Below are 11,682 nucleotides of genomic sequence, written 5' to 3'. Positions count from 1 at the left end.
ACTCACCGAGATAACTTTGGTGTAATTCGGAGGTCTGTAGAAGAAATTTAGAAACGTCTTTAGAAACGAAATAGCTTCTTCACTTGCTCCAGCACACATGCGCACAGCGTGCTGGAGCAACGCTTGCGCGCTGTGCGCATGCGTGCTGGAGCAAGTGAGGAAGCTATTTCGTTTCTAAAGACGTTTCTAAAGATCATATTACAGAGGCATGTGAAAAACCACAACAGGCCTATGCTCTATGTAAGCACAACTAGCGATTCATTAAGACAGATTGATGAAAACAACTGTTTCGCGGCAGAAAATATTTTTTTAGAAGCTGCATTCTCAGTGCCCCGTCTGCCGCCATTACATGGATATACTTGTCTCGCGCTGGATTTTAAATTTCTTCTACAGGCCTCCGAATTACACCAAAGTTATCTCGTGAGTGAAACGTCTTATAATATGCCGTAAATAAGGTCCAGGTTGTCAAAAACGAACATTCTCCTTTATGCTTTTACTCAGTTTAATTGAATACCTGTTGGCACATTTTTTCCCAAGCTTTTCACAAACACTAACGTTTCTGTACGTATCCATGTGTTTGCGAGACTTAGGCCAAGGTTGTAAGTTCTGTTGATGTTGAATTCTGGTATTTTAATGGTTGCAGGCTCAAGCCCCCCATAAGGGAGACAATGAAGAGAGAGATGAGAAAAAGTAAGTTTCTCTGCATTTCAACTCAAACCTGGTAGCACAACTCGCATAACTGAAAGTTCTGTACAATGCTGAAGAGAGAATTTACTTTTGTCAGTTGAAAATGGAAATGTTGAAAAGCATGTGAGGTACGTGTTTAGTGTGACCTCGAGTTACAGGATGGGAGTCTAAAAGAAAAGTGTGTTTTTTCAGAGGAAAGGACTTGGAGAAGAACGAGGAGGCCAAGGCCAACCGAAAAGCCAGAAGAAGCTCAGCAAAACCTGAGGAACCTGAGCCACAGCAATCAGCATTCTGGGATATGATAACAGCTCATCAGAAGAGACTGCTGGTATGCTACTCAGTCACACACACACACACACACACACACACACACACACACACACACACATACACACACACACACACACACATACACACACACACATACACACACACACACACACGCACACATACAGTACACACACACCCACACACTCTCTCTCACACACACACACACACACACACACACATACACACACACACACACACACACACCTTCACACACATACACACACACACACACACACATACATACACACCCACACACTCTCTCACACACACACACACACACACAAATACACACATACACAGACACACACGCACACACACACACACACACATAAACAAATCCACACACACACACACACACACACACACACACATACACACACACACACAGGCATAAACAAATCCACACACATACACACACACACACACACACACACACACACACACTCAAGCATAGTCCTCTGTGCTCTAAAATAAACATGTCTCATTTTCAGAATTACTTTGCGAGGAATTTCTACAATATGCGGATGCTGGCCTTATTTGTTGCTTTTGCAATCAACTTCATACTCCTCTTCTACAAGGTGAGTGTGTATTAGATCGCCTGCAGACCTATCTCATGTATAAACCTTCCCAAATTAACTTTGGTTTGTGTCTTGACTCAAACAGCAGAAATTCAGGTTTATATTAACTATTAAGCTTTTGGTTTGTTGAGCGTTACAGTGGTCTGTCTCATCTTTCTGATTCACTGTTGCTACAGTGAACAGTACCTGTTGTATTTGTCTCATTGTTGCTACATGTAGTCAAGTCAAGTCCCCTTTATTTGTACAGCACAGTTACAACAGCTGTGGCTAAACCAAAGTGCTTCACAGGTAAAAACATAAAGCAAAAAAACAAAACTACACAGAACATAAAAAGTAGTACAAAAGTGCAAATACAAATAAGTACAAGGGCTCAGATACAAAATAACAGTGCAGCAAATTCCAAAATAAATTAAAAAGAGACTAAAATAGCAACAGTTGGATTACCAGGAGGCAGGCTCGACTCAAATGTACATGGTATCTGTCCCATCGTCGCCTCCTTTTTCACAGTCCTATCTCGCCTCACTCCTCCTGTGTCCTAGGTGTCGTCTTCCTCTGCTGGAAGTGAGGAAGAGGAGAACGTATCGGAATTATATAACGGCCAGGTGAACCGGGACGAAGAAGGAGACCCTGTGGTCGATGGTGACGGATCGTCATGTGATCTCCACTTCGTCCTGGAGGAGAGCAGCGGCTACATGGAGCCTTCTCTCCGTTTCCTGTCCGTCACGCACACGCTCATATCCTTCTGCTGCATCATCGGCTACTACTGCCTCAAGGTATAGAAGTCATATGCTGTGTTCACACCGGGCGCAATTTTTTCCTACAGCGTGGCGAGTTTACATAGAAAGTCAATAAAATTTGCGCGAACTGGGCGGCGGGCGGCACGGACGACGCAAATCACCGAACCCAGGATCCTGGCAACCCATTGATCCCGCGGCGAGATTGGGTGAACTGGGCGGTGCGAATTTTCTCGCTGCGCCCGTTGTGAACAAAGCAATAGTCCATAGACCTGTTACTCTGTAGACCAGGGGTCTCAAACTCCCGGCCCGCGGGCCATTTCCGGCCCGCCCCACCCCTTCATCCGGCCCGGGACATGATGTCAGAAATATAATGTACTGTAATCCGGCCCGCAAAATAATGTCTTGTACACGGCGCCGGCAGGAAGGCCTATAAACGGTAATGCTGCATACAGTAACAGGTGCAATCAATCCGCACGCGACTGTGAACTATGAACGGAATGCAGCTCGCCACCGAGAGGCTGTTTTCATGGTTCACTAACGTTAAGAACACAGACAGTTTCAAGAAAGATGGACACTGCAGTATTTTTTTGTGGAGTTCAATTGAAATGCTACCTGCCTGGTATGCAAGAACAAAGTCGCCGTTCTAAAGGAATATAATGTCAAGAGCTATTCATTACTAAACATGGAGAACAGCGTGAGTCATAGGGAGACGAGAGGGATAAACGAGCCACACAGCTGAGAGGGCTAACGGCTCAGCAATCTTTCAAGATAAGTGTCTGGCAAGAAATAGAGTAGAAGCCTACAGATGTATTCAAGTGTCTGGCAAGAAATGGAAACAAACTTGAACTTTAATAAATGCGAGTACAGGTCCAGGGCAGGCTTACAGTAGTGATGCATCTTGCAGCTAAAACAGAATAAAGTAGGCTATTCAAGATAAAATAAAAGTAAGGAAAAAGATTTGCACTAACTGTTAAAATATATTAAAATGTATAGAAACCGGTTTGAATTTGTATGATGAAAATGTTAGTTATGGAATAGTCTCGCAACATTTAGACTGACTTGTGCACAGCAAAAAGTCCAGTGTTGAATTAACTCTTACAGAGTCAATTTCAACACTTTTTCAGGGTTTATATAGCTCCACACTCACCTGAGTCAAATCAACACTTTCAAAATAGTTAAACATTTAACACCATGTCAAGAGTTCCTTCTTTCACCCTTTACCAGAGTTAAAGTGCCAGTGTCTCTGAGTTAAAGGTTTGACTCTTTACCAGAGTTAAAATAACACTACAGGGTAAGAGTTAAAATAACACTACAGGAGTAGACACATAACACTGCTCTGAGTTATGATTTACTCTTTACCAGAGTTAAAATAACACTACAGGATTAGACACATAACACTGCTCTGAGTTATGATTTACTCTTTACCAGAGTTAAAATAACACTACAGGATTAGACACATAACACTGCTCTGAGTTATGATTTACTCTTTACCAGAGTTAAAATAACACTGCAGGATTAGACACATAACACTGCTCTGAGTTATGATTTACTCTTTACCAGAGTTAAAGGATTAGACACAACACTGCTCTGAGTTTAACTGAATTTATTCAGGCTTCTCAAAATGCAGTCAGTCAAGAGTCTTTCACTCATTCACTCAAAACATTGTAAATGATGGTATAACATACAAACTCACATCGGACACACTGTATGAGCTCTGAACATCAAACGAACGGTGTATAAAATTTGAGTTCAGCCAATGCAACTATACAATTTTCCTCACTTCGTGATACTCTGAATGCATGATGATGCTCGTCAAAGTTCTCTTTGAATAACTTGTTCATAAAAAAATAAACATGCTCTTCAACTAAAAGTATTTCACTTATTTGACCAAAGACAGGCATGTCTTTCTCCATTGCACTGCAAATTACAAGTCCAGCTTTATACTCAACACCATCAACTTTAACCCAAGTAGAAGAGAAAAGCTCTTTTGAGGACATCATCTCAAAATGTTCATTGACGACAACATTTTCACCTCTGAGGGAAAAGGGTTTAATTGGCCCATACTCTTTCTGTTTGAGGTTGAACGTTTCCCAGTGATAGGCAATGGCCATCTGATGCTTTTTCGCCAGAGATTTGGTTATGTTTTTGAAATTTTTGAAGTAATCTTTAAATACCTTATGTTTGGCCTCAAACCTCATGCACCACATATGTAACAACGGGCCAATCTTTCTAATAGACGACGGGTAATGAATCATAAAGTGATGCTTGGGTATTAAGCTTCTGTGTGGATACAGGTACTTGAACAGTGTGTGGTGCTCTGCAATCAAATGCTTTAAATATGTTGTCATACCACTAGTGAGAGAAGGTGAGAAAACAATGTTCATTATCTGAAGTAACAACAGTAGCAAAGTCCAGTGTTTGTTTCCTGCAGGAATAATGTCACCAAACAACAATGGAATGTTTTTCACTAGACACAGTGTCTGAATGAATAGAATTCAAACCAATGCCATTGCCAGCACTCTCCAAGATAATCTTTGTCGGGCGGTTTTTTCGTTCCAAAAATCCATAATCAAAAGAATAAATCCTAGAAAGCAAGTCCTGTTCTGATAGAAAGTGTTCTGTGAGATATCCAAAAAGCAACTTAATCTCGTACTGAGCCACGCCCTCAAGAAGATCATGCATTATATCAAATGAATAGTTACTACTCACATGGAAATATGTCAATGAATTAAGTGTAGAGTATCTTTTCAAACCATAGACTGACTTCAGTTGGGGGTTTTCCTGGAGAGACTGGCAATGCATTTCAAACACATCTTTTCCACGAAGGATCACTTTAGGATCATCCTCACTGTATACTGTTTGAGTATCACTCTTCTCAAGTAAACAAAGGCGACAAAAATAATGGCCACTGAATGACTCATTAAAACCAAGAATACTGTGCATCCCTAGATTATCTCCTGTGATCTGAGCGATTGTACCGTATACTTGCTCATCAGAAAATGGAAGACGTATACCATGGCTCTCTAGACTTTTAATGTCATTTATCAATGGTTCCAATATAACATCAAAGCCATACTTCTGGAGATCTTGTACATGAAAAAGTGATACCAAATGAATGTTCATCAAAACCGAATTAAATTTTGGGGGGAAATTTCTTAAAATAAAATACAGAGCGCCTATTTTGTGAATTCCACGTTTCGAGCCAAGGGGATTTGCCGTTTCAAAATCATCATAGATAACTGAATTTGTAATGTGTCTCTTTTAGCTGTAAACAATGGGTGGGTTTTAAAATAACTGCCATCACAGAAGTCGGTGTAAGTGTCAGGCTCCGATCTACACTCTCTCTTGAGTAAAACACAAATGTCTGGATTTTTGCACATAAACTCTAGTGTTTCTTTTATTGGCACATATATGAAAGTGTCCTTCACAGGCAGCTGATCATAAGTACCAGTTTTCTTATTATGTCTGCTGTCATATCTCACTCCCAGAGTTATTTGTACTGGCTCTACAACTGACCACTTTTGGCTGAAATATTTATTTCGTTTCCATTCTGTATTCAAATCTGTGAATGGGTTTTCAAATTTGCCTAAAGATGCATTTATTGCAGGTATATTGAGGTCAGTTGCAGGCAAAATGGATATAACTGTCTGCTTTGCTTGTGAGCGAAGCTCGCTTGTTAGTTCCTCCAAATCCCCTACAATGGAGGATACCAAACTGTTGGAAATCCCACTCCCCTGTAATTTGGCCACGATTGATGCACACATGTCTTTGGTTGGATCCTTACTAATTCCTGAGTCTGAATCAAGACTGGAAGAGCTACACTGACTTGGGGGATTTATTTCGTCCATCAGAACATCTGCCTGAGATGACATTCCAGCTGGCTCACTGGAACCCGCAACAGATAAAGTTTGAGACATTTGCTGTACATTGCTATGAACTCCATTAAGGTGCTTCCGAAAACCTGCATATGTTAGAAACTGATGCCTACAGCCTTGCTGAGCGCAAAATAATTTGAACTTTGGTCCAGGATAGTAACCATGTTGGACTCTTAAATGTGAAATCAACTGCTGACTGCTGGGATACACATTCTGACACAGGAAACAAATCAGCATTGTCTAGTCAAAGGATGCAAGCACATATTGGTTAAGGAATCTGGCTCTCAGCTCCCTGACTCTGGGTGTCTCCTTCATTTTTCCCACATCTATGTTGTACACCGTTGTCTGCAAGAATGTGTAGAAGCTAACAAGGGCAGCATCGTAAGACACGTTAAACACAAAGTGAACTTTGAAAAGTTCATCAAATGCCCCGAGCGAGCGGTTTGCCTGGCATGGGATGAGGTGCTTATCCATGGCGATGTAGAAGCAGTCAATCTTGCTCTTCTGACGCCCAACCGCAAGGAGGTACGGCTGCCGACCAGGCTGGTTCTGGAGGTGCTCGTCCAAACTGCAGCATGACTAGGGTTGACATAAGGAAAATGAACATTAGACAAGAATAATGTGCAGCTGTAACCCTTGTAAAGGCCTTGCCCAGGGGCAGAGTCAGACACGCATGCAGACACGGACATGTCAATGGTCAAGCTACTCTACCAACTGTGCCAAGAGAGCTGGCTCCCTTGGCAAAGCGGAGTGAGTTTAACCAATCCACTCGTCATTCTGGATTTGCAAAGATTAGAAGTGATTATTTAAACAGTCATCCCAAATAATAAATATTACCTTGTGAAAGAATAAAAGTCTCTCAAATGCATCAGAGGCAGAGACTTTTGGAGACTTCGGTCCCCCTGGTGGTGGTGGAAGGAGATGCAACAGCAACAACAGGGAGGCCATTTCTGGGTCTTAAGCTGAGGACAAGAGTCACAAGAATAGATAGAACAGAGGTATTAAATCTGGGGGCAGGTGATGTTTTTGGTTCTGTTCGATGGTTAACAACAAGCTAAATAAATACAACTTACTTGTTGCATCATCAAGGTCACTTCCTGGGGGACTTTCTGCTGACTGCACCAAGCGCTGCAACTCTGGTGTGGAAGTGAGCTGTGACGCCTCTTTGATGATGCATGGCTTGAAGAGCACATCCCATTTCTGAAACAGCTGGGAGGCGGTCTCATCTCCAAACAGGAGAGTGACATGATGTCAGAAATATAATGTACTGTAATCCGGCCCGCAAAATAATGTCTTGTACACGGCGCCGGCAGGAAGGCCTATAAACGGTAATGCTGCATACAGTAACAGGTGCAATCAATCCGCACGCGACTGTGAACTATGAACGGAATGCAGCTCGCCACCGAGAGGCTGTTTTCATGGTTCACTAACGTTAAGAACACAGACAGTTTCAAGAAAGATGGACACTGCAGTATTTTTTTGTGGAGTTCAATTGAAATGCTACCTGCCTGGTATGCAAGAACAAAGTCGCCGTTCTAAAGGAATATAATGTCAAGAGCTATTCATTACTAAACATGGAGAACAGCGTGAGTCATAGGGAGACGAGAGGGATAAACGAGCCACACAGCTGAGAGGGCTAACGGCTCAGCAATCTTTCAAGATAAGTGTCTGGCAAGAAATAGAGTAGAAGCCTACAGATGTATTCAAGTGTCTGGCAAGAAATGGAAACAAACTTGAACTTTAATAAATGCGAGTACAGGTCCAGGGCAGGCTTACAGTAGTGATGCATCTTGCAGCTAAAACAGAATAAAGTAGGCTATTCAAGATAAAATAAAAGTAAGGAAAAAGATTTGCACTAACTGTTAAAATATATTAAAATGTATAGAAACCGGTTTGAATTTGTATGATGAAAATGTTAGTTATGGAATAGTCTCGCAACATTTAGACTGACATGAGTCTAGTTATGGAAATGAAAAATGACATTTTCAGAAATATTGCACTTTCTTATAGTAGTAGTAATGTAGTAATGTAGTAATGTAGTAGTATTTGAAGTTGACATTGAAGTGGCCCTCCTATGAATTGACGATACCAGCAGTGGCCCCAAGCCAGTTTGAGTTTAAGACCCCTACTAGGGACAAAACGTATGCATAGCAAATTTATGTGAATTCTGCATTTTCATGGAGTGAAAAGATCGGTGTTAAGGGTGACCAACGATATCCTGCACCTCTGGGCGGCTGTGGCTCAGTCGTAGAGCCGGTCATCCAATGATCATAGGGTCGGTGGTTCGAATCCCGACTGCTCCTGTCCTGTCCTGTCGAAGTGTCCTTGAGCAAGACACTGAACCCCAAATTGCTCCCAATGAGCTGGCTAGCACCTTGCATGCTGCCGCCATTGGTGTGTGAATGCATGGGTGAATGAGAGGCCATTGTAAAGCGCTTAGGATAAAAGTGCTATATAAGTCCAGTGCTATATAAGCTATAATTGCTATATAAGTGCAGTCCATCTACCATTTACCTCTGTCCCTCTGCTGTTTGGTGATTGGCTGCCAGGTCCCGCTGGTCATCTTCAAGCATGAGAAGGAGGTCGCGAGGAGGTTAGAGTTTGACGGCCTCTACGTCACCAAACAGCCCCCTGAGGAAGACATCAAAGGCCAGTGGGATCGCCTAGTCATCGACACGCCGTATGTTCTGAACAGTCCCCTCAGTGTTGTTGTTATTGTTGTTGTTAATGTTGAAAGTGTTTACCGTTTTCCTTTCTCCCAGTTTGCCTAGCATACAGTTCTCATTTTTATTGTGGATCCCATTTAAATTTTATAAACATGCAATCATATCCTTTTATGCACTTGTTTCAGATCGTTTCCCAGTAATTACTGGGATAAATTTGTGAAAAGGAAGGTAGGTACATTCTTCACAGAACCATCACTTACCAGTCCACTGATACACAACAGGCAGTACATAATTAACACAAAACAAGCTCACAACAAAATGGAGCCTAATGGACTGTCTAATAGCCAAAGCAATTACACATCCTCAATAACTCGAGGCTTTCGGAGTTCACCGGCGCTTGTCGTCTGTCTCTCTCCCCTCCCTGTCAGGTGATGGATAAATACGGCGTGTTTTACGGCGGCGAGCGCATCGGCGAGCTGCTGGGGTTGGACAGGGCCGCCCTGGACTTCAGCTCCCAGGAGCAGGAGAGACGGAGGCCCAGGAGGGACAACACATGGACCGCTCTGTGAGTGTGTGAGGTCATAGTGTACGGTCCTATCGTTGACTTTTATAGTTTATAGTTTTATAGTTTTATTAAGGAGCCCTATTAGCTGGTGCCATGGCAACCAGCCAGTCTTCCTTGGGTCCACATAAAAATACAATATAATAAATAATCATCAGTACAGTGCATAGATTATCATTACAACAACAAAAAAACAAAGCCATAAGTCATCCAAAAAGAAAAAACTTAAACACAAATACTATAAAACATACAAATAACCACAAAACAAGGAGAAAAAAAGAACAGACTTAGACTAAAAATACAACAAGATCATAAAAGGCAAAGACACAGACACAACCCTAAGGGATGGATAGGAGATAAGAAAGAGACCAAAACATCTATATACAATACAAACACACTTTTGAGTTCGGGTTCTTGAGTCCCGCACTCAATCATGGTCAGAGTCAGGTTTCCACTCGGGAGAATACTTGTATTGTTTAGCCTTTGAATGACCCCAACAATACGGCAGCTATTGCCAGTGCGGTTTTGAAAGGCTGCCTGAGTGAATTACATTGACGCTGCGCTCAACTGCTCTGATGTTGTTGTCGTGTTTGTGTGTGTGTGAGTGACTGTGTGTGTGTGTGTGTGTGTGCGTGTGTGTGTGTGTGTGTGAGTGACTGTGTGTGTGCGTATGTGTGTGTGTGCGTGTGTGTGTGTGTGTGTGTGTGTGTGTGTGCATGTGCCTGCGTGTGTGAGTGGCTGTGTGTGTGTGTGTGTGTGTGTGTGTGAGTGACTGTGTGTGCGTGTGTGTGTGTGCGCGTGTGTGTGTGTGTGTGTGTGTGTGTGCATGTGCGTGCGTGTATCATTTGATAAGGAGGCCAGCTGGGGCAAAGGAGAGATCTAGAACCCCGTATGCAGGACCAGACGTTCTGTGGTGGAACTTTTAGAACAGAGGGCGGTTCTCTGTCAGAAGGGGGCAGTAATTCCCAGGTCAAACTACAGGCGTTCTGATAACTGTACTCTGTTATTGTTTCAGATTAAATTCTATTGATGCCAAGTATCAGATCTGGAAACTTGGAGTTGTGTTCACAGACAATGTAAGTCAACCGCTCTTAAACATCTGCACAATTCCCATATAATCCCGTATATAACGCTGTTTTATCGGGTTTGTGTGTGTGTGGCGTGCGTGTGTGTGTGTGTGTGTTCCCAGTCGTTCCTGTACCTGGCCTGGTATATGACCATGTCCATTCTGGGCCACTATAATAACTTCTTCTTCGCCGCTCACCTGCTGGACATCGCCATGGGCTTCAAGACCCTCCGTACCATCCTCTCCTCTGTTACTCACAATGGCAAACAGGTACAGGGCCATACTGGACAGCTGCTCTCCTGTGTGTGTGTGTGTGTGTGTGTGTGTGTGTGTGGGGGGGGGTCTGTCTGTCTGTCTTTGTGTGTGTGTGTGTGTGTGTGTGTGTGCATATCTGTGTGTCTGTCTCTCTGTTTTGAAATGTTTGATGTCTGACTATAATATACTATATAATAATATATAATAGTGTAATATACTAATACCTGCGTGTTTTAGCTTGCATGCTAATGATCTGTGTGTGTGTGCGCGTTTGTTTGTGCGTGCGCGCGCGTGTGTGCGTGCATGTGTGCGTGGGTGTGTGTGTGTGTGTGTGTGCGTGTGTGTGTGTGCACCCCAGCTGGTCCTGACGGTGGGCCTGCTTGCTGTGGTAGTGTATCTCTACACCGTGGTGGCCTTCAACTTCTTCCGGAAGTTTTACAACAAGGGCGAAGACGGAGAAACTCTCGACATGAAGTGCGACGACATGCTCACTGTGAGTCGGACGCGCGCACACACACACACACACACACACACACACACGCACACACATGCTGCGCAGCTCTTCACAGTTAGACCGGCAAGGCTTGGCAAGACTGACAGACGCCTATTGCTGGAGAAAAGAAAATAGCTTGCTCTTAATTCCCCTGCGTGGGGTGATGGACAGGTGGATTGAGACACGGCGCCTCCGTCTTTCTATGGATGAGTTCACGCCATTAGCATTAACACACTGGCTCTCTTCTGAGGGATTTCACTGTCACTCAGCAGAACAGAGATACGAGTTGTATTGTTTGGCTTGTATAATCATTTTAAAATACTTTTTATACGACACTATTTACTGTATATGTTTGTGCTTATATACATAGTGTGTGTGTTACTTCCTTGTGTGTGTTGACAAATAGCAAGCTCAGGTTTAGTGGAGTTATCAT

The 11,682-nt window shown here is 43.0% G+C and overlaps 1 protein-coding gene across 1 annotated transcript in view; it reads left to right on the top strand.

Annotated features, from left to right (window-relative positions):
* ryr2b (ryanodine receptor 2b (cardiac)) overlaps positions 1 to 11,682 on the top strand; it is a gene marked incomplete at both ends in the record, with an annotated part of 85,591 nt that overhangs the window by 63,436 nt on the left and 10,473 nt on the right. Inside the window, 10 exons of the mRNA XM_084461382.1 lie at positions 644 to 690; positions 880 to 1,015; positions 1,509 to 1,595; positions 2,135 to 2,368; positions 8,757 to 8,887; positions 9,059 to 9,101; positions 9,302 to 9,438; positions 10,451 to 10,511; positions 10,625 to 10,771; positions 11,115 to 11,249. Of these exons, the coding sequence (XP_084317508.1) occupies positions 644 to 690; positions 880 to 1,015; positions 1,509 to 1,595; positions 2,135 to 2,368; positions 8,757 to 8,887; positions 9,059 to 9,101; positions 9,302 to 9,438; positions 10,451 to 10,511; positions 10,625 to 10,771; positions 11,115 to 11,249 (1,158 nt within the window). The remainder of the gene's footprint in view (positions 1 to 643; positions 691 to 879; positions 1,016 to 1,508; positions 1,596 to 2,134; positions 2,369 to 8,756; positions 8,888 to 9,058; positions 9,102 to 9,301; positions 9,439 to 10,450; positions 10,512 to 10,624; positions 10,772 to 11,114; positions 11,250 to 11,682) is intronic.

This window comes from Borostomias antarcticus (genome assembly GCF_949987555.1).
Source record: "Borostomias antarcticus genome assembly, chromosome: 2".
Taxonomy (NCBI): domain Eukaryota; kingdom Metazoa; phylum Chordata; class Actinopteri; order Stomiiformes; family Stomiidae; genus Borostomias; species Borostomias antarcticus.
Note: the sequence above shows the minus strand (reverse complement) of the source record. Positions and strands in the feature narration are given on the sequence as shown.